General features: G+C 42.5%; 1 protein-coding gene across 2 annotated transcripts in view; it reads left to right on the forward strand.

Annotated features, from left to right (window-relative positions):
• The window catches only part of LOC137652297 (uncharacterized protein F13E9.13, mitochondrial), a 187,439-nt gene that overhangs the window by 126,274 nt on the left and 36,589 nt on the right, over nucleotides 1-24,576 (forward strand). For both annotated transcript variants that reach the window (XM_068385609.1, XM_068385610.1), the window contains exons 5-7: nucleotides 2,488-2,687; nucleotides 18,801-18,928; nucleotides 19,868-19,988. In XM_068385609.1, coding sequence (XP_068241710.1) covers nucleotides 2,488-2,687; nucleotides 18,801-18,928; nucleotides 19,868-19,988 — 449 coding nt within the window. The remainder of the gene's footprint in view (nucleotides 1-2,487; nucleotides 2,688-18,800; nucleotides 18,929-19,867; nucleotides 19,989-24,576) is intronic.

Here is a 24,576-nt window from a genome sequence, read left to right on the forward strand (position 1 = left end):
TGGTTTTATAGTATTTGTATAAATGGCAATTTAAAATAATGAGAGAGAGAGAGAGAGAGAGAGAGAGAGAGAGAGAGAGAGAGAGAGAGAGAGAGAGATGCAAAAATAAACAAAAAAGATGATTCTCTCAAACTCAGTCATGCAGATGACCCAGTAAGGTGACGTCATCATTTAAAGACCGCTATATCTCCATTATTTGAAAAAAATAATTGACTGTTTGTTCTTTCTGTGACCTTAGGTAACATTGGCCTTGCTATAAATTTCCCGAGGACGTTGTGAAGGCACTATGTACATACGAACTGCAAGTAAACTAACATGTGCATTATAACTTCTTTACGTCTTTTGAATATCTGGCTGCTGTGTTCCCAGGATGTAGATCGTTCACCTACCCTTTATCAATGCCTTCCATTTCTGCCAGGCGTATGAGATTTCAAAACATAAGTGAAAAAATCTCTTTATATATGCAAAAATAAACACACAAAGACGATTCTATCAAACTCAGTCATGCAGACGACGCAGTAAGGATGACGTCATCATTTAAAGACCACTGTATCTTCGTTATTTGTAAAGATAATTGGCTAAAACTTCTGGAGAGCATGTACGATATGTTTATGTATACATAGTAGTAATAAAACGATTTATGATTTCTGAGAGTTGGTATGTCAAAACACCATGGCGAATCGTCCCCTTAAACTGGGCTTTTAAGGGGGCTGCCCGGCTAATGCCGTTTTTTAAGGACAGGACTTTGACATTCATGCCACTTAATAAGGTAACTTAGGACATCTCGAAACTGCATAGGATTTTTCGCTCTGACCTTCGGTTTTGCAACGCCAGGGAGATTTATCCTGTAAATGAGTGTTTTTCAAATTCTATCTCCCCCCTTGATAATAAATATTAAGACCTGGGATTACTATCCTATACAGACCTGATGTAGACCTCTAATAGAATAGAGAGGTTCTTTTCCAAAAGTAATTTTTTAGCTAGATATGAATTTTTTCATTAATGTAAAAAAATATACCAACCAGGAAAAAAGTAAGAAAAAAATGAAAAAAAAGGCTCTATTTGATTGTTTTATAATGTCTTTCTCAGTTATATACCAAATTTCAATGCTATATCTCTAAGAAGATATAATTTGAGGGTCAATAAGTATAGTTTTGAGGTACGGAGATTCAAAGTTTTTCTTTATTTCTATAAAGACAGTATTAATAAATCACAATTATTATGAATTTTGGATATTAATAAACCAAAACAATATTATTTATCATACTCTTATCATAAATGAAGATACCTTTGCTCAATATCTTGCTTCTTTAGGCGAGATGGTTGCTCCTTCATCATCTCTCTCCTTCACTAACTCCACTAATATCGCCGATATAACCCACTTCTGAACTCTTATTAAAGCAGATTTTCTTCTCCCTTATGTTAGCGAGATGTTGAAATTGTCTTTTCTTGCCAAAGCCAAGAAAAGCAGACAAAAGAGAGTGAATGTCAGAGGTCAAACTCAAACGTGCACTCTCTCTGAGGTTTGTGCTAGCACTGAAGGGTATAATCATGAAACTTCCTGTCTTGTGTCTCATGGAATCTATACAGATGCCATTTCTAACAATTTGTTTTATATTAAAATGTAATCAGAAGAAATATTACATTTTCTTGTAGGTATCAATGTTTTTGATTTATTGAGTTACTTTTACTAATTACCATATAACTATGAAAGTAAGAGGAATTTTGACAAAATATTTCGTGTATGCATTCTCCATTGCCATATGAAGCTCAGTGAATCTGTTCAGGATTTTGCATTTTTTGTCCTGTACCCCCATATATTGGCATACCGGCTGAGCCCTTTAATAAACAAACTAAACATATACTGTAGTGAAAAATCTAATAACTCATACAGGTTTGATTTGTGGTCTGAACTAAAATAATCAAGATGCTCTTTCAGCTATACGCATACTACAGTCAAAAGAGAACATTAACCAAACCTTTCAAAGGGAAATCAACGGAGTTGACCTCCTGAATTCTTGTAGATACCAGTTTACTTTTTTTGCTTTATTGAATCATGCAAAAGGAAAACTATTATTTCAATAATTTGTTTCAATGTATGATTAATAGTCAGCAGATACAAATAAATTATTTTTTATTGCAATTGTTTGAAATAACTGTTAAATTTTTTTTTTTTTGTAGAATAGGTGACACTGTCAGTACTGTAGTATGTAATTGGTATATACATCATTAGTATGTAATTGGTATACAGTATACAGTATATTATCTTTGAATAGCTTTAGGTGTAGGTGTTATATTTTGAAAGAAAATCATAAGCCTCCAGTTACTAGCATAGCTATTTATCTGTCCTAGTTTTATAGACCTATTAAGGTATACTACTGTATATGCTGATCTCTTGTCACTAGTTGAAAATTCTTATATATTTTTTTTTTTTTTACTGAAAAATAATTTTCAAGAAAATTATTAAGACAAATGTTTGTTTATCAGATCCTTGCTGGAGGAAACCAAGAGGCATTGGCTGTAAGTAAGGCTTGTGGATTACAGTTTATTCGTGCAGAGTGCTTCGTATTTTCACATGTTGCAGATGAAGGAATCATGAATGCCTGCGCTGGTCATTTGCTTCGATATAGACGCACAATAGCGGCTGAGGATGTTATGGTCTTTACAGACATAAAGAAAAAACATAGGTAAGCCATACATTTTCAGATGACTTGGTTAAACTACAGGTACCTGTACTGTACCTGTACTATGAAATAAAAATAATTAGCACTGTAGTTTAATCTGAACCATTTTAAACAAATCTTGATTATATTTTGAATGACAGAAAAATTTTAAATTCACTGAGAATTGCATATAAATACAAGATGATTTTCAAAGGAATTATTGATGTTAAAAACAGTTGATTTAGACAAAAGAAACACGTACAAATTTCATGAATTATTTTTGTTACGAGGCTTAATAACAATTTCATTGTTGTTATGTCATCTTGTCCAGTCTATTCTAAAACTGAATAATGCAGTGCTCTCTGATATAGATAATTGATGAGCTACATTTATATTATTTGTACATTACTGTATAGAGTTGATAGCATTTTTCTTATTTATATGGTACAATTGTTAGAATACATGTAGCCTAGTGTTTGTGTATGTAGAAAAATTTATTGTTACGTAACTGGAATATAAACCTATGCTGTTTATTAGGGGTATTACTTTTGGCGAAGCTGAAAGGACAAGTTATTAAAATTTAGCGAGAGTTAACTACCCATCCTGCTAGTTAGTGTGGGGTAGAGGAGTAGCAGATTATCCCCTTCACTCACGCAACTGTGACTGTGCTTCACTGTACTTTCGGCTCGGAGGGTGAGCGGTTATTGCCGCTTTTCCTCCTCGCCTATTTTGGACTGCCATTAATTGTTGTCTTTTTCTACTTCAGTATATATGGAAACATTCTTGTTTTTATATATATGTTGTAGCTTTCTTTACAGTGTATGTTGCTTTTTGTGTGATACCGCAGTATGGCAGGTTCTCAAGAACGGAGAACCTTTCCCCCTCGGACATCGGTCATCGCTTTGACGAATAGCAATCCGTGTGACTCGGCTGCTGCTGCAGGGGAATCGTCATCTTTTGGATACTCCTCCATTCAGTTGTTGCCGTCGCCTTACCCTCTACGTGGAATCTGTTGGGAGAAGGGAATGTGGCCTTCTCAGAGCTTGACTTTGGTCTTGCTCTTTCTCAAGGTCATCGCCGTTCACCTTTCATGGACGGCCGGCAGTATACTCTGCGGGGGGGGGGGGGGGGAGCACCTTTCCCGTTCGCGTGTTAGGCCGCGCTTCTGAACGGTGTCTTTATTAATTTAGTGAAATTATAATTTTTTATGATTTAAATTTTCAGCTTCATCTCCGCGGGGAACCACCTTCCCGCCGGAGGGTTGAGTGGTTCTCCCGAGTAGTGAATATTCTTAGCTGAATGAATTAATTGTAATTCTTGTTTTGCTACAGTTTTTACGCTGCCACTCTCCTTATCCCGTTGATGTCTGCCGGGGGAGGGAGTGAGCAGTCCTTATTTTGCGTCTGTTCTCTCGGTAGACACCTTTCCCATCCACGGATTAGGTGCTCCTCCCGAGGGAGTTTTTGTTACATAATTTATTTTATTCTTTCCTAAGTTATCGATACTGTTCTTCGTTCGACTAAGATAGCCGATGTAGTAAAGCAGTGATGTTCGTGCCTTGGGAATCTGCTGTCACTGCGCCATCACTTTCCTGTCTTTCTGCGCCTGTGGCAGCTCCTGATCAGCACACTGTCTATGAGAAACTATCTTTGGATACGTTTTCTCATGCAGTGCTCGATGCAGATCTTCAACTTGAACAAGGCTTATTGATGGGAAGCAAAGAGTGCGGCCCGGAGGTCTGCCTCCAGGGGTTGGACTACTTTCCTTTCCGAGGGTGAATTATCCCCCTCATGTGTTGGGTTGCCCTCTTTTCCGAGGGAGAGCTTCCCTACATCATCTTCATCATCACATCAACACTGATTACTGTTGCTGTTTCTTTGCCTAAGAATACGCTCCCCCGTTGCTGAGTTAACTCTTACGTTGGGGGTGGAGCAAAGTCTGAGGCAAGTCCCGGTTCATGACGCATCTTCGAGGTTTTGTTAGCGAGCCTCTCCTGAGGATGTTTTCCCTTCCAAAGGGCACATCCTGTCTCCAGATCATCGTTTGGCTGTTCGCCGACCAGCTGTTCGATCTACTCCAGCTCGCCTTTCTGCTAGCTCCAGCTTGCCTTTCTGCTAGCTCCAGCCTCGCCAATCGCTAGCTCAACAATCGCCGATCGGTAGCTCGCCAATCCCTGATTGCCAGCTTGCTGATCTCTGATCGTTAGCTTTCCTATTGCCGATCGCTAGATTGCTGATTGCCAATTGCTAGCTCGTCTTTCACCGATGGCTGATCGTCAGCTTGCTAATCGCTAGCTCACTGATTGCGGATTGCTCGCTTGTCTTTCTCCGATCGTTGACCTCCAGTCTCGCCGATCGACGGTCATTAGCTCACCAATCGTTGATTGCCAACTCGCCAATCACCGTTTGCTAGCTTGCCGATCGCTAGCTCACCGACCACCGATCGCTAGCTCGCCGACTACTGATCGTTAGCGCGCCAATCTCTGATTGCTAGCTCGTCTTTTACTGATAGCCAATTGTCAGCCTGCTGATCGCTAGCTCACTGATTGGCAATTGCTAGCTTGTCTTTCTCTGATTGTTGACTTCCAATCTCGCTGATCGCTGATCCCCTGCTCACTGATAGCCAATCGTCACCTTTCTGATCGCTAGCTTGCCGATCGACGATCCACGAGAGTCAGCTATTGCTAGCTCACCAATCGCTAGCTCGATGATTGTTAGTGCTTCGATCGCCGATTGCTAGCTGGCCAATTGCCGTTCACCGATCGTTAGCTCAACACTCCAATCATTGATCCTTACTCTATCAATCCGTTTGTCGATCGCCAGCACTCCAAGCATCCTCTTAGAGTTCCGAGCGCTGTTCACCAACCTCTGGCTTGCCGATCACCAACTAGTCGATCGTTGAACCATACTGCTGTTCCTCAGCTTATCCGAACATCCGCCAGCTCGATTATTTTGTGGCCTTCCGATCGTCAGCACGCTGATCACTAACTCATTGATCACCAACCTACTTTGCCAGCTCGACAGTTGCCAGCTTACCTTACCAGCTCAATGGTTGCCATTCTACCTTGCCAGCTCAACGGTTACAAGCTCAACGATATCCGATAGCAAGTTAGCGATTACCGATTTCTGATCACCCTGTCGATCGCCAATTGCCTGCTTGTGCTATCATCAATCGTTAATTACTAACTTGTCGATCTCCGATCACCATTAGGCATCTTGCTGATCACCTTTCGCCTGTGACCTCAGAATCTCCTCGGTCTTGTCATACATCAGCCTTATGGCCTTCGTCAGACCAACTCTCTTTGTCACCTGCTCGTCAGTGAACTCCGGTTCGTGACTCTGTAGCTAGTTGCAACCACCCGGTCGCTCATCCTTCAATGACCCGTCAGCACATTGCCATTCGTCATTCAACAATGGTTTCCTGCTGGCAGACTTATCTAGCGGTTCGCCATTCACCTTTGGCTCTTCGATCGTCAACTCGCAGATCGTCGAGTCAACCCACCGTTCAACGGCAGATCACCGCTCACCGATTGACCAGGCAGCCTTCGTGTGCTCGTCAGTCACCATCTCCAGCTCACAGATTGCCGATTCGCAGATCACCGACAGCTTACCATTCACCGGCAGTTCGCCGCTCAGACTCACTGGTCACCCTCTGCCCGTCGTTTCCCAGTGGATTAGAAGGCAAAGAACACCCCCATGCTGCTCGCCATTCGCCATCACGCCGATCCACTAAAATGATCGGCAGGCAATCGGCAGTTCCCACCAGCAGCATTTTTGCAGGTGACTACTCACGAGCACTCTCCAACTTCACAGTGGCCACCATAACCACCCCTTGACCATTGTCATCGTTTGCCAGAATGACGCTGTTCTAAGGAACAGCATCACTCCCATTAGGGCGCAAGGTAAGGTCAAGCGTTGCCTTACCCACTTCTTCATCAGTTCATGAGTTCATGAGTTCTCTCCCAGGGAAGAGTCCTTATGCAGGGTATCGCGTCCCGTTCACTCATCTCTCCCTCCACAGATCAAGACCCCAGCATCAATGAGCTCTTATGTGAAAGGATCCGCAAAGGTCTTCATGTGCACGCTGGACCTAAAGGAAGAATACTTCCAGATCCCAAACCATCCATCTTCAAGGAAGTACAGTTTCTGAGATTCAGTCTAGAAAACAGGAAATACCAGTTCAGGGTACTGTGCTTTGGTCTTTCCACAGCATCCCAAGTCTTCACCAGAATGCTTGCCCTAGTATCATCCTGGTCTCACAGGATTGGCATCCATCTCCTCTGTTATCTGGACGATTGGCTGATCCTAGCATACTCAGTGGCAACCCTTCTTCAGCACCGAGACAAACTTCTGAGATTTTGCCAGGATTTGATGATCATGGCAAACCTCGAAAAGTCTTTCCTGCTACCACTCAGAAGACTGGTATACCTACGAATGGTTTTAGAGACCAATCTCCACAAAACCTTCCTATCAAAAGACAGGATAATGAGGCTGAGAAAGGTCGCAAGACCTTTTCTTAAGACGAGAAGAACTCCCAGCCCAAGTGGCTATGTCTCATAGGACACCCATCATCCCTGGCCCATCTAGTTTCCAACGGCCGCCTCAGGATTCGATCTCTCCAGTTGCGGCTTGAGTCCGATTGGAATTAGGCCTTTGATTCCCTGGACATTCTGTTCCTCGTGGGACCAGAGGAACGGACGGACCTCAGGTGGTGGGTGGCAGACGAGAATCTGCGGAGGGATATAGATCTTCTCGTCCTCCCCCCAGACTTGATGCTATGTTTAGGCAAATCAAAAGGGGGGAGGACCAACGTGTTGCACCACAACTTCAGACCTCTGGCCAGAATCCGAAAAGTACCTTCACATGAACCTCTTAGAGATGAAGGCTGTCTTTCTGGTCCTTCAACAGTCCCATTAGTTCCTGGTGGGCCACGCAGTGGTGGTGATGAGCGACAACACCACAGTAGTGGCTCACATCATCAAGCAAGGAGGAACTTCTTCACAGCCCCTATCCCATCTAGCAGTAGAAATACTGAGACGGGCCGAAGTCCACTTGGTACCGTTATGAGCCCACTTCATTCCAGGCTAGAGGAAAGTGCTCGCCGACAATCTGAGCAGAGCATCTCAGATAATGTGTACCAAATGGTCTTTGGATCACCTAGTAGCTTACAAAGTCCTGACCTTTTGGGGTTCTCCAACTGTGGATCTGTTTGCAACGGCCCTGAACTTCAGGCTCCCACTGCTCCCCAGCACCAGACCCCAAGGCTCTCTGGCAAGATTCATTTCAACAACAGTAGGGACAACAACGATGTTTATGCCTTTCCCCCATTCTGTTTGATGAGAAGGATACTCAACAAGACCGGAATATCGGTCAACCTCTCAATGAATCTCATAGCTCTGCTATGGTATCATGCAGAATGGTTTCTGGACCTTCTGCAGCTCCTGATGGAGCCTCCAAGAGAACTCCCTCCACGACACAACTGCACGTCAACATTTACCACAAAGTCGTAGCTTCACTACGACTGCACGCCTGGAGACTACCCAGCACCTTCTCACTCAGAGAAGATTTTTGCAATAAGTTGTGAAGAGGATGTCTGGATATCAGCAGAAATCCTTGGCAGCAGTCTACGAGGCAAAGTAGAATGTCTTCTGTGGTTGGTGTCATTGAAAGTGTATCTCTCCACTCGATGCCACTATTCCAGCAATAGCGGAATTCCTTGGGTATTTGCGAGAGGAAAGACACCTTTCAGTTTCAGAAGTGAATGGCGATCGTTCAGCCTTGAGCCTTGCCTTAAAATTGAGAGGAAGGGACATCTCTTCATTGCTAGATCTTTCCTTACTCGTAAGGACTTACGAATTTACCTGTCCCTAGTCGGAAGTGAGACCTTCCCCTCGAACATGATTCGAGTTCTCCGGTCTCTAAAGATGCCTCCCTACGAACCACTGCACCAGGCAGTGTGGCGGGATGTTGCAAAAACAACCCCCACACCCTTGATCACACTAACTGACAATTGTCTCCGCAACACAAACTTTCCCCTTACGTTATCAAAAACTGGACTCTTAGACCAAAGGGAAACAGAAACAAAACATAACCTTAAAACTATATTCTCAAAACTAACACTTAAAACTAGAATCAACTGCATCCAAAAACTTAACACTAAATATACAATATACAACATTCAAATAAAAAAACTATCAAAACTTAACATTAACCGCACACCACCAACACCAAAATATGTATGTATATATATATATATATATATATATTTTATGGACACTAAAAGTCGTCCACACACTGCCAACTGTCTTTTTCAGCCCACTACCACAGCTTTGTGGTCAACAATCCACTGTGTGGCAAATTGCCACCACTGCCTCCCTAATTGGGGTCCTGGATGTCATCATCGTCATCATCATCATCATCATCATCATCATCCGAAAATTCCTTCTTACAGCCAAGTCGTTATCAATTTTATCCAAATCTAAAATAGCAGTCAGTTCCAAGTCCCTTATAACAAGCCAGGTCATCAATCAATATTCAAAATATCTCTCTCAAAGGAGGAATCACGGCCTGCCAAAATAAAAAAGAAAAACACTTATGAACACTCCTAACTAACTGAACTATCGCACTATAATCAAAGATAATTAATAAATTGTTCCTATCATTCACAATCACGACAAGCAAAGATAAACAAAACTGTACTTACTTTTGAAAACCAATGAACACTTCCACGCTGGTAAAAATAATAGTAAATATAATCCAGCATTCACACACGCAACTGCCTTAAGCTGCAGTCAAATCAAAAAAGCATTCGCTCCGAAACATTCACCACTGTCGTAACCTAACTAAAAACATAAACAAACAATCTCATTTAAACCAACAGTCTTTCTCACCACAAACAATCGATACACTAACTACCCCTCTCTCTCTCTGGATTTGGCAAAAAAAACAAAAATAAAAATAAAACAAAAATTAATCCTCCACATTCCTCCCCCCTTACTTTGCCAAATCCTTCTCACACAACACTTATTTTTCTCATTACCCAGTCGTAGTTGGGAACGGGACCTCTACTCCGAGTAACTGGGCCTCCATATGCTCTCTCATTCACTTCTTCCTTATCACAATCATTCGCTACATTAACACTATTCTTATCTAAATCCCTATCATCTAATATATCATGTACAATCCCATCTACCTCGTTCTCGTCTGGCCCTATAATTACACTCATTTCTGTAAACAGTTCATCCATTTCATCAAAAACATTCTCAACTTTAGCAAAAGATTCATTCATACTACTAATCATTCTCCTATCTCTCACTCTCGCATTCGTCATCCTTTCTTTTTCATCACCTAAGGAAAAGCCACACACACTATAGGTATCATTCATACTCAGCCATGATTCATCTGTATTAACACATTTATCTTCCATACACACTTGCACATTTACACCCTTGTCATACTTATACGTATTCTTACCTATACCTATAAATTTCCCTTGCACTTTCTCCTCACTTAAAACTTTCAAACGCCTCTTTTTCCTATATTCAACTAACTCTAATTGTTTATTTTCCAGCCCTAATTTCTCATGCATACTAGGTTCATACTTGCTCATTTCCAACCAATTATTCATCCCATTCTCACAAATATTGATCCTATTCCTTCTACACACACAGGAGAACTCACCCAGTTGAACCCTCTTACACTCTAGTTTCCCGAACATCCTGGCTGACTTAATACCTTCTTCCTACATACTCTAGCTACATGCCCTTCTACACCACATTCAGTACACTTACCCCGCGGTTCCTTGCACATTCTAGCATAATGACCATCCTTACCACAATTACCACAAATCACATTCATACGATTACTACGACATCCACTCGCTATATGCCCAGTCATACCACACCGATAACATTTTACCCCTTTCTCTTTCTTGCACTCGCTAATTCTATGCCCTACCTCACTACATCCAAAACAAGCACCTAGAGCCCATCTACATTCATTCTTCTTATGTCCCACTTTCCCACACCTATAATACTTTTCATCACGGACACGACTATTTGACATACCTCGTTGCGCACTCACACTCCTATCCTTATTGCGCCAATTACCCTGCCTAAATCCACCATTTGCTTGCACAGTTCCTCCGTTACTTGCCCTAACACTCCTGTCTATTACCTGATCAGAAATCCTCATTGGCCCTTTCAAAATTGCATCCTTATAACTACCAATTCCTATTACACTTTCTTCCATTCCAGTTCTTACACTCACAGATTTACTTTCTTTCATGCACCTATATAACTCATAATCCTCAACTATCTCTAGTATATCATCCCATGTCAATCTCTCTTGCGTCCACCTCATTTTCTCCTTCCGTTTCAAAATATCTCTCTCAAAGGAGGAATCACGGCCTGCCAAAATAAAAAAGAAAAACACTTATGAACACTCCTAACTAACTGAACTATCGCACTATAATCAAAGATAATTAATAAATTGTTCCTATCATTCACAATCACGACAAGCAAAGATAAACAAAACTATACTTACTTTTGAAAACCAATGAACACTTCCACGCTGGTAAAAATAATAGTAAATATAATCCAGCATTCACACACGCAACTGCCTTAAGCTGCAGTCAAATCAAAAAAGCATTCGCTCCGAAACATTCACCACTGTCGTAACCTAACTAAAAACATAAACAAACAATCTCATTTAAACCAACAGTCTTTCTCACCACAAACAATCGATACACTAACTACCCCTCTCTCTCTCTGGATTTGGCAAAAAAAAACAAAAATAAAAATAAAACAAAAATTAATCCTCCACATTCCTCCCCCCTTACTTTGCCAAATCCTTCTCACACAACACTTATTTTTCTCATTACCCAGTCGTAGTTGGGAACGGGACCTCTACTCCGAGTAACTGGGCCTCCATATGCTCTCTCATTCACTTCTTCCTTATCACAATCATTCGCTACATTAACATTATTCTTATCTAAATCCCTATCATCTAATATATCATGTACAATCCCATCTACCTCGTTCTCGTCTGGCCCTATAATTACACTCATTTCTGTAGACAGTTCATCCATTTCATCAAAAACATTCTCAACTTTAGCAAAAGATTCATTCATACTACTAATCATTCTCCTATCTCTCACTCTCGCATTCGTCATCCTTTCTTTTTCATCACCTAAGGAAAAGCCACACACACTATAGGTATCATTCATACTCAGCCATGATTCATCTGTATTAACACATTTATCTTCCATACACACTTGCACATTTACACCCTTGTCATACTTATACGTATTCTTACCTATACCTATAAATTTCCCTTGCACTTTCTCCTCACTTAAAACTTTCAAACGCCTCTTTTTCCTATATTCAACTAACTCTAATTGTTTATTTTCCAGCCCTAATTTCTCATGCATACTAGGTTCATACTTGCTCATTTCCAACCAATTATTCATCCCATTCTCACAAATATTGATCCTATTCCTTCTACACACACAGGAGAACTCACCCAGTTGAACCCTCTTACACTCTAGTTTCCCGAACATCCTGGCTGACTTAATACCTTCTTCCTACATACTCTAGCTACATGCCCTTCTACACCACATTCAGTACACTTACCCCGCGGTTCCTTGCACATTCTAGCATAATGACCATCCTTACCACAATTACCACAAATCACATTCATACGATTACTACGACATCCACTCGCTATATGCCCAGTCATACCACACCGATAACATTTTACCCCTTTCTCTTTCTTGCACTCGCTAATTCTATGCCCTACCTCACCACATCCAAAACAAGCACCTAGAGCCCATCTACATTCATTCTTCTTATGTCCCACTTTCCCACACCTATAATACTTTTCATCACGGACACGACTATTTGACATACCTCGTTGCGCACTCACACTCCTATCCTTATTGCGCCAATTACCCTGCCTAAATCCACCATTTGCTTGCACAGTTCCTCCGTTACTTGCCCTAACACTCCTGTCTATTACCTGATCAGAAATCCTCATTGGCCCTTTCAAAATTGCATCCTTATAACTACCAAATCCTATTACACTTTCTTCCATTCCAGTTCTTACACTCACAGATTTACTTTCTTTCATGCACCTATATAACTCATAATCCTCAACTATCTCTAGTATATCATCCCATGTCAATCTCTCTTGCGTCCACCTCATTTTCTCCTTCCGTTTCAAATTAATAAATTCACACACATTCTCAGGTACTGTCGCCAAAAACTTCCTCATTAACTCCTTATTCTCATTTATGCCTTCATCCTCATACTTCTTCCTAGCTAACGTTTCCAACCTACATACATACATCGATATCGCTTCTGCATTCATCCGTGCCTCATCAAAATCATTCTTACGCTTGTACCTAACACTCCCTTTCATACGTTTTACCTGCTCAATTATTCTCTTTTTCACACTTTCATAATCAACATCCCCTACACTCATTATCACTCCATACATCGTCAACAAATACCCAGTCAAATATTCTCCTAACTCCCTAGCCCAAACTCTCTTACTATCACCATACTTATCCTGACAATACCTCTCATACTCCTTGAAAAATTCATATACATCCCTACTACTATGCTCATTGAACCTTTCACACTGAGGTACCTCTCTCATAAATACAGTCTTACACACATCACGTTCATTCTCACTGTTATCATCACTGCTACCTTCCCTCTTGTTTCCTACTCCCTCGCTAGAATATAAAGAATCTAATTCCACACTCATACTCCTATCCTTGATCATACTCTTCCTAGCCCTTTTCTTACTCACCACTTTCACCCATTCACGATCATCCTTGCTATCATCCTGACACTTTTTCTTCTCTTTCTTCACATCACTTTTACCTTTCTTCTCATTCTTCCTATTACATTTCTGTTCATCCTTACTATTCCTAATTCCCTTATCTTCAATGTCACTATCACTATTACTATTACTATCACTATCACTTCCATTCCCATTATCACCTACCTTAACCTTCTCTTCCACTATCAACCCATTACCCGTAGCAGAGGCCACTCCTCCGACTGCGCCTTCACCCATGAAAGTTTTCATCATTCCCATTACTCTCCCCATCATAGCTTCCATTCTTTTCTCCATTCGTTCTTCATTCTCTTGCATCCTCATCTCAACACCCTCTTCCACTCTCTCTACAGTTCCTTGAATTTCCCTCAGTTTCCTATGCATCTCCTCGTTCTCACACCTTAACCACTTATTCTCTTGCAACAATTTCTCTTTCTCTACAGACAACTTCTCCTCACGCTCCTTAATCAACCGCAATTCCTCCTTCAAAACCTTTAACTGTTCTTCCATTTTTTCCAGTCTTAATTCTAAATTCGTATCCTATCAGTCCTTCGTCAAAGAGTCCAGCTATCAATCCCGCCTCAGCAGTCCCTGTTCGGGCGCCAAAATAATGTGGCGGGATGTTGCAAAAACAACCCCCACACCCTTGATCACACTAACTGACAATTGTCTCCGCAACACAAACTTTCCCCTTACGTTATCAAAAACTGGACTCTTAGACCAAAGGGAAACAAAAACAAAACATAACCTTAAAACTATATTCTCAAAACTAACATTAAAACTAGAATCAACTGCATCCAAAAACTTAACACTAAATATACAATATACAACATTCAAATAAAAAAACTATCAAAACTTAACATTAACCGCACACCACCAACACCAAAATATGTATGTATATATATATATATATATATATATATATATATATATATATATATATATATATATATATATATTTTATGGACACTAAAAGTCGTCCACACACTGCCAACTGTCTTTTTCAGCCCACTACCACAGCTTTGTGGTCAACAGTCCACTGTGTGGCAAATTGCCACCACTGCCTCCCTAATTGGGGTCCTGGATGTCATCATCGTCATCATCATCATCATCTGAAAATTCCTTCTTACAGCCAAGTCGTTACCAATTTTATCCAAATCTAAAATAGCAGTCAGTTCCAAGTCCCTTATAACAAGCCAGGTCATCAATCAATATTCAAAATATCTCTCTCAAAGGAAGAATCACGGCCTGCCAAAATAAAAAAGAAAAACACTTATGAACACTCCTAACTAACTGAACTATCGCACTATAATCAAAGATAATTAGTAAATTGTTCCTGTCATTCACAATCACGACAAGCAAAGATAAACAAAACTGTACTTACTTTTGAAAACCAATGAACACTTCCACGCTGGTAAAAATAATAGTAAATATAATCCAGCATTCACACACGCAACTGCCTTAAGCTGCAGTCAAATCAAAAAAGCATTCGCTCCGAAACATTCACCACTGTCATAACCTAACTAAAAACATAAACAAACAATCTCATTTAAACCAACAGTCTTTCTCACCACAAACAATCGATACACTAACTACCCCTCTCTCTCTCTCTGGATTTGGCAAAAAAAACAAAAATAAAAATAAAACAGAAATTAATCCTCCACAGCAGCAGATTGCCACCTGGCTTGGAAGACAGCGTTCCTACTCGCTGTGACCTTCGGCCATAAGGGTCAATGAACTTCAGGGTCTCTCATACGACATCGCCTGTTCAAGGGGAGGGGGAGAGGTAACATTCAGCTTCGTCCCTGAGTTTGTTGTCAAGACTCAGAATCCAGGGGTGACGGATCCTAGATTTGACCCCTTCCGGATAACAAGTCGCCGCTCTGTAACTGACGATGCAGATCATCTGTTACTGTGCCCAGGGAGGAGTTTGAGGCTCTACCTCAAGAGAACAGCAACTTCCCACCCCCAGGTGCCTTCGCTTGTCGTCAGCACCAGGAGAGACAAGAGGAGGATCACCAAAAACACCATCTCTGCATAAATTCACAGAGTCATAAATTACTGTACACTCTGAATCCAGATCCTCCTCCTCCACCACATCGACCCAGAGCTAACGATGTCAGGGGCATAGCTACGTCCCTGACTTTCAAAAGAGATTACTCTCTGATGCAGGTTCTACAAGCAAGGGTGTGTAAGTGCCAGATGACTTTCACAGCCCATTATCTGCAAGACATGACCCACAGGAACTCAATACGATCTCTATCAGTCCTCTGGTGGTTGCACAACAGCTGCTTGAATATCTCAAGCTCCTTATTGGTCAAGTAGCAGAAGGTTGAGGGCACTGTTACCCGGATTTTGCGTGAATGAAAAGGAATGACTGGCTCTTTTTCTTTTCTTCATCCTTCCCTTCATGGGGAAAGCAGCATCCTGGGTTTTCTGCATAAGCTGACCTCAACCCCTGCAGGTAAACCATGCTCCCTTGTGTACTTAGTATTGTGTCAATACTGTTGTGTCCTCATACCCTTGTGGAGGGGGTATTGGGAAAGTCTTGGTTGCCACAGTTATTTCCTACAAAGACTCTGAACAACTTTTACCTTGACAGTCACACTGCTTATCTCAACACACAGCTTGCGTAGGCTGCAAACATTGCGTAGCAAGGTTTAGCGAGGTGTTAGGGTCTCTTTATTTTTGGTAATGATTGGCAGGGACGTCTACCCTCCTAATGGTTGAGTCACCCCTAATAAATAGTATAGGTTTGTATTCCAGTTACGGAACAAATGATAAATTTTGAGATAATTGGTATTTTTTCTAACAATGCAAACTTTTAGCTGTTTATACAAACTTACCCGCCGACCCTGTCCCTCTTGAAGTCCTACCTCCAAGCAAAGTGAAGCACAGTCAGTGTGAGTGAAGGGGGTAGCTAACTACCCCCCTACCCCACGCTAACCAGCGGGATGGGTATTAACACTTGCTAAATTTTAATTGCTCGTCCTTGCAGCTTTGTCGAAAGTAATACCCCTAATAATAAATAGCTAGATGTTTGTATCGTTAGGAAAAATACAAATTATCTCAGAATTTTTCATATTGAGGATCTACTTGACTAGGGAAAGTGGGGAAGTCCAGAACACTCCCTCTACTCACTATTTTTCTTAAAATTTTTGATAGACTAGACAAATGTGTAAATGAGAAATTGATTTACGTGTATCTAGAATATAAAGAATTGATTTTGTAAAAAGAAAATCTGTAATCTAATCAAAATTAGACAGTTTTAAAAACTATTTATAGTTTAAAGTTTAAATAATGCAGTACGAAAAACAGTTACTTGATTAGGAACTTTCATTAATATTATTATTATTATTATTATTATCATTATTATTATTATTATTATTATTATTATTATTATTATTATTATTATTATTACTAGCTAAGCGGCAGCTCTAGTTGGAAAAGCAGGATGCTCTAACCCCTAGGGCTGTTATTGGCATGTGCAAAGAGTAAGCAAAAGACTTTGATACTGCAGAACAAAGACGACATCTGCTATAACTCTATTAAAGAATCACCATTCCTCTAGCAATAAGTGTTCAGAGAGGAAAAAATCAGCTATGTAGGTAGTAGGTTGGCCAGGGTGCTAGCCACCTGTTGAGATACTACTGTGAGAGAGTTATTGGGTCCTTTGACTGGTCAAACAGTACTACATAGGATCCTTCTCTCTGGTTACAGTTAATTTTCACTTTGTCAACAAATACAGGAAATAGTCTGGCCTATTTTTATATAATGTCCTCTGTCCTCATACACCTGACTACTCTGAGATTACCGAATAATTCTTCTCTCAAGGGGTCAACTACTGCTCTGTAATTGTTCAGTGGCTACTTTCCTCTTGGTAAGGGTAGAACAGACTCTTTAGCTATGGTAAGCAGCTCTTTTAGGCGAAGGATACTCCAAAATCAAACCCTTGTTCTCTAGTCTTCGGTAGTGCCATAGCCTCTGTACCATGGCCTTCCGCTGTCTTGGGTTAGAGTTCTCTTGCTTGAGGGTACACTCGGGCACACTATTATATCATATTTCTCTTCCTCTTATTTCTTTGAAGTTTTTATAGTTTATACTGTATATGAAATATTTATTTTAATTGTTGTTACTGTTCTTAAATATTTGATTTAAATTTTTAATTGATTCGCTTTTTCCTTGTTTCCTTTCTCCCCTGGCTATTTTCCCTGCTGGAGCCCCTGGGCTTATAGGATCTTGCTTTTCCAACTAGGGTCGTAGCTTAACAAGTAATGATAATAATAATATGGTGTATCTTCAAATCAATAGAAAATTTTATGAAAAGAGAGGAAGAACACCATAACTGAAAACACATTATTGTTATTATTATTATTACTAGCTAAGTTGCAGCTCTAGTTGGAAAAGCAGGATGCTCTAACCCCTAGGGCTGTTATTGACATGTGCAAAGAGTAAGCAAAGGACATCTGCTATAGCTTTGTCAAAGAATCACTATTCCACTAGCACCAAGTGTTTAAAGAGGAAAAAATCAGCTATGGTGTATCTTCAAGTCAATAGAAAATTTAATGAAAAGAAAGGAAGAATACGGTACCATAACTGAAAACATATAAGTGTCAGGCATAACCTGAAGGATGGTTAATATGGAATAGGTAATGGATATTAGGTCTTACTCACTTAAGGATATTCTTCCGTTCTTAAGCATCTTCCACACGAGGGGCAAATGCACGAAGGGCAGACACTGTTAATAGTTTTGTGGTGTGGGTGGCAATCACGAGTGTAGATGATGTCATAGACGAGGAAACCACGGGCAAACCATCAAAGTGCCCGTTGTTGAGGCACTGGATACCTGACTAGGAACCACATTGCCTGACCTGACACAACTCTTGACTGCCGACGTCTGGCTCGGGTCATATATTTGCCTGTCTGTGCCTGCTGCCTGCCTTGGACTGTTTGATGAGGAAACTGTTTCAATGTGAGAAGAATTACAGGCAGTTCAGAGTGCCTGACCTACATTTGCCTCTCGTGTGGTAGGGGCTTTAAGTATCATATTGTGATCTTAATTTCTTGATAAATAAGAGTATGGTCTACTTCAGTCTGAATCATGTTATAAAAGGAAAAAACTACTTTCATCTGAAAGAAAATCTGCATTGCAAGTTTTCATGAATAGCCTCATGGTTTAGTTTCACCTGATAATATGATTGACTGGTTATGACAGCTGACATTCTGTACAGTATGTTTACATAATAAAATAGCTCAGGGAAAAAAATTAATTTTGAATATTACCATATGGCAGTGCTCATGCCATAACAGGAGACATCAGTATAGCAGAGATGGCACAGGCTGCAAAGTTTTTCCTTGCTGATGGAGTCATAATCACAGGGACATCAACTGGACAGGAAGCTGATCACAAGGAATTGGAAGGTTAGTTATTGACTTACTGCTTTTGGAAACTGGTTTAGACATGTTATAAATGTAATATTGTCTAGCTTTTACTTATGCCAGTTATATTCCGTGGAGTGTTATAATAAAGGAAAGAATAATACAGTAGTGTAATTATTTAAAAGAATGATATAAAGGAGGAACAAACATACTTTATATAGTATGAAATAGAATAATATTTTTAAAATATGTAAAGTATGTCTGATTGATTTAAAGGTATGCAGCACCAATACCCTGAGCGAATTGGAATACACCATTTGTTATAATAGATTTGGTTATGATAGGATGTATTGCTGTAAGCCCTGTTAGTATAATTTATAGGATAGACTAAGGAGAATACTGTACAGGCAGGCAAGATTCTTATCCTCATTTAGGTCAGTCTAGGGTAGGTTGGATTAGGATGTATTGCATGATTTTTAAGAGAGAGGAAATTTGAAAGATTGCAGTATACATTATTATAGTCTATTAAGCAAAAGATATTTAAAAATGAACAGTACAATGAATTAGTACATGATTAATTAAATAACGGAGAGGCAAAGGAAACTTAATGATGGAAAGAACCAAGACCAAGAAGTAGTGGTCCTACAAACTAGTTATGGAACTCAGGATTAAAATCTGTGGTGCCATGTGGTCCATGTACCATGCTTCTAGCTCACTTCTTTATTTTTCTGGACAAAAGGCATTAAGTTTTGGGATATTCAAGACTGCAAATGTATAAAAATGTTATGGATCGTAATGAGACATTTATTTTGTAATGTTTCAGAAAGAATTTTTCATTGCATTTTTCATAATGTGAAGTTTTTGTGTACAATCATTAGTTAAGGTTGGTTACAATGAGGATAATACTTTTTCCTACTGTGCATTTTTTCCCTTTGATTTTCATATTTATGGTCAAAATAATAAATATCTCGATTTCACCAGATATAGAAAGGAATGTAGATCTTCCAGTGCTGATAGGGTCAGGAATAACAAAGGAGAATGTTCATAAGTATATGAAAGCACACGCCTTCATAGTGGGATCGCACTTCAAAGAATTTGGGAGGTAATATATATTCTATTTTTGTTGGTGCAAATAGTATCGGTTTTATGTTTTAGTAATTTCATAGCGGTAAATATTCTAATAATTAAAATTCTGTTTGTTCTGACGCGATATACAAACCTCGTAATCTTTTAATATAGGAATTCGCTTCAGCTCAGTTGAAACAGTCGAAGAGAAAGAAAACCAGGCAGTTGCGCTGATTGGTTGGCTGGCGGTATGGGGCGGAGCTAACCTCCCCCCCCCCCCACCGCCAGCCTGCTTTCCTCATTCACTCGCTTCGCCTCAATGTGGATGGTTCTGCTACTCTCCCCTCTCTACGCTGCAGCCCTTTGCCTTCTCTTGTGCTTAGGTACTAGTGATTGTGTCATTGCTATGAAGGAGAAAGTTACTCTTTAAGATGTGATGTTGTGCAGGCCGTGGTGGGCGTTACAGTAGGTGGCTTTCGTCACCTTCTGTAGACCCGCATATGCTCTGCTCGAAATGCAGGGGGAAACCTTGCTCTCAAGGTTCTTGCCGTTGTGTGAATCCTGGCTGCTATTTTGGGGAGCCCGGATTCACAGCCTGTTGGGGTTTTCTCGGGTTTCGCCGGGGAAGCGGGTGACCTTAGCGCTCCCACTATTTTGGCGATCCCGAGAGACACCCGACAAATTGTTGGATCATCTAATACCGATGATGACACGTTACCTGGTAAGAAGGGGAGACCTTGGACGTCTCTCGGATTATCAGGTAAGCTTGACTTAAATTTGTTAAGATGCCGTTTAAATATGGCGGACGAGCTTCAACAACGTTGATGAACACATGAACGTAATTGAATTTGTAACAGGGTTGCCAGGTTGGCCTTTTTCAGCTAAAGACATCAAATTTGAAATTTTATTTGAAATTGGTTAGCCTTTAGTAATATCATAAAAGGTTGGCCATAAAGGCAATACCTTTGGCCTTTTTTAACTTATTAAAGTTGAAGTTGATCAAAAGTTGGCCTTTTCTCGCTTAGGAAACCTGGCAACCCTGGGTTGTAACTTTATTGACTCCCATGTTCACTGATACCCCTGTTGTTGTTGACTATGTACCTTATAAAGCATTTGTTCCTGGCAAAATGCAATCTTTTTCCAAGGGTAAAATAATTGCAGGACTCCCTGTTAAAACAAGGGAGAGTAAGGTTTTAATCACTGAGATTTCTTTAATGAATGATAGCAAACCCTTTACAGCTCCGCCCACAAGTCAGTTGAAATTAAAATCTGCCAAATCTCCTGCTGATAAGCAGTTACAATTAAAATCCGCCAAACTCCTGCTGATACAATATGTTTTTCAGGTTCACCATGTTCACCGACCACGGCTCTTCCTACAGACATCGCTCAGGTTGTTCATCCTCATCCAGAGTCATCTGCTGTTGCCTCAACCAACGTTCCAGTACCTCGGAGGGGGTACAAGAAGAGGAAGCGTAGGTGGTATTCCTCTTCTAGTTCCTCCTCCTCTCTCCTCCTCCTCTTCGTCTTCATCTTCTGACTCTGACTCTTCTCCCCCAGGGGAAAGAGGAAGGGGAAGAAGAGGAAAGCGAAGAGGGCCAGGAAGGCCAGTCACAGTCGAAGGGACATGGCGCCCCGAGACACCTCTTCTCCTCCAGAGAATGAGGGCGATGTGCGAGATTCCCGTGTTCCCTGCACTAATGGGATTGTTCACGGCGAATCTCGCGCAAGGCCTCCATGCACGACAACCGCACTCGAGGGCGTAGGTATCGTCTCCCAGAGCATGGTGACGGGGTCCTCGGGCCCCCGATCTACTGTTCAGACTTGAATTGAACCGCTCTTGAGCGGGGAAAGGAGAGTCCTGGCTTCAGAACGAGAAATCTCAGCTGTGGTCTTTCGTGAAGAATCTGTGGTACGCACGACCGCACGACTACCTCCACGGGGGTAGCCACGTGGACCGACTCAGCGACTCGTGTCGCGTGAGCAGGGAGCAGGCCCAGACAGCCGCGCACTCGACCCGCGCGACTCGGGCCCGGCATGGAGCCAACTCGTGGCTCAGCTCGAGACATGGGGGTTGGTCGTGCACGACCAGGCTAGCTCTCGCGCATACCACCTGCGCGAGATGCAGCCAACCCCCATGCTTTCTGGCCATGTAACAGGTGAGGCCGCGCGACTAACCTGTCTATACCTCCTGGTGTGAGCGCTGCAATTCCCAGCGACCCCGCTCGCGCTCGAGCTCCTTCGGGAGCTTCGTGGGGCTCGCAGCAACCAGCCACGCACTCGGTCGCAGTGGGAACCTCGATGCATTCCGTCGGGGATGAACCCTGCCAGGGTCCTTCCTTGACTCCTGAATACACGCCTGGTTCGGTCCTAGGACCATAGCGAGGGTATTCATGGGGGATGTCATCACCCGTGCAGCTTCCCTTACACCTACGGATGTAGCGGGACCCAAGGATCAGCCACTTCCACGGCCTTCACTGGCGGTGGAGACGGAAGATCCCAAGGTGGAGTCGCCGTTCCTAGAGGTCATTAAAACCTCATGCTTGAGATTAATGGTCTCAGGGCTCCTCCTGAGGTAGTGTCTGAGATAAGTGTACAGCCTTGGAGATCCTATGGGGAGCTCCCGAAGGCAGTTCACGGCCCATCACACTACCCTGGTCGAGACAGGCTGCTCGAGAATTGGACCGAGTGACCAGATCGCAGGTTCGGTGACTCGCTCAGGAGCCAAGGTTCGAACAAGCTTCTCCCTCAACCACTCCAACGAGAGAAGAGGTACTACGTCACAGAGTCTTCTGTGTCTTGTCCTCTCCCTCTCGACCCCGCGGTCGGAGCGCTTGCTGGGGGTTCCTCGGTCGAGAGCTTGAAATCCCAGAGAGTGTCCTTCTCAGCCTCTGAGATTTCAACTATGGTGTCCATCTCTGCAGCTGCTCTCAAGGCTGCTTCGTGGCTCGACCACTGGTGTGGTACGGCCACAGTGTTCGCGCGGGACACCAAGCTCGCTACCCCCAAATACATGGAGCAGTACAGGAACCTGGCTTTGTCTGGTGGGAAAGCTGTTGCTTTTCTCTTGGACCAGTTTGCTGCCCAGGATGCCAATCTGATCCTCAAAAAACGCGAGGCAGTAGCTGCTCGTTTGGCAAGACAGATTGATTCCATAGAGGCCCTGGTACCCAGGAACACTCCTATTAGAGCTGCAATTTTTCTCTTCCACCAAAGGAAGTTCGGGCCGCACAGGATAAATGGTGCCTCGACTCGAAGGACTCCATTATCCACCAGGCGCAGGCTGCGAGTTTCAAGGAACCTGGTCCCGCGAAACTGTCCGGAGCCAGGCCGAGTCAGGCCAAACCCACAGGAAGTAGCAAGGGTACCGCTGGTCGTGCTCCTGCTGTTCCTGTGCAGCCGAGACCTGCTCCTGTTCAGAAGGGTTCTGCCACCAAACAGACCTTTCAGCCTTCCTCGGGAGCTCCTCCTTGTCGGGGAAAGAACAGGGGGCAAGCGAGGGAAAGGGAAACGCTTAGATTGGCTTTCCCCTTCCCCTGATGCCGAAGGTAGGGGGATGCCTATCGCGCCATTCGGCAATGTGGCAGCACCTCGGGGCCGAGGCATGAGTAGTGTTGACCTTTAGCGAACGGTACAAGCTCCCATTCGTGCTTCATCGGCCCCCCCTATCCTCCACTCCAATAGCGTTCCACACGTACGCTCCAACATCTCTGAAGGCTCTGGCCTTGGAGGCGGAGGTTCAGGAAATGTTGGAGAAGGATCCGCTAGAAGTCGTACACGATCGGTCACCAGTACACGATCGGTCACCAGGGTTCTACTGTCGTGTCTTCCTTGTCGAGAAGGTGACAGGAGGTTGGAGACCGATCATCGAACTTTCGCCACTGAACAAGTTTGTTCAGCAAACTGCGTTCAAGATGCTAACAGTTCGCACTGTGCTGTTAGCCATCAGGCAGTACGACTTCATGCTTTTGATAGACTTGAAGGACCCGTACTTTCAAGTACCAGTTCATCGGTCATCTAAAAAGTACCTCCGATTCACATTCCAGGGCACGGTGTACCAGTTCAAAGTTCTGTGCTTCGGACTGTGCACAGCTCCTCAAGTGTTCACGCGAGTGTTCACAATGGTAGCAGTTTGGGCCCACTTGAGAGGCATCCGCCTACTGATGTACGTCGATGACTGTCTGATTCTCGCTCCTTCGCAGGAGCAGTTGATTCAGGATTGAGACTCGCTTCTGGCAGTTTGTCGCAATCTGGGGATCGTGGTGAACTGCGAGAAGTCGAACCTCATTCCCAAACAGAAAGTGAAGTATCTGGGAATGCTGATCGACTCGGCAGCAGCTCGCGTTCTTCCCTCGGAAGAACTGATTAGCAGACTCAGAGAGGTTGCGCAGCCATTCCTGTCGCAGGAACAACTTCCAGCCCTCCAGTGACAAGCTCTTCTACGTCACTTCTCCTCACTGGAGAAGCTCATTCCTTTCGGGCGGATCCATCTCCGCTCCCTTCAGTGGTGTCTGAAGAAGCAGTGGTCGACAGCCACCGATCCTCCCTCTCGTCCGGTCCTCATGGAACGCGAGGTAAGGGAGGATCTCCTTTGGTGGCTAAACGAGGAGAACCTCATAAGAGGGTTT

This window comes from Palaemon carinicauda, chromosome 13, assembly GCF_036898095.1.
Source record: "Palaemon carinicauda isolate YSFRI2023 chromosome 13, ASM3689809v2, whole genome shotgun sequence".
NCBI classification, from domain to species: Eukaryota; Metazoa; Arthropoda; class Malacostraca; order Decapoda; family Palaemonidae; genus Palaemon; species Palaemon carinicauda.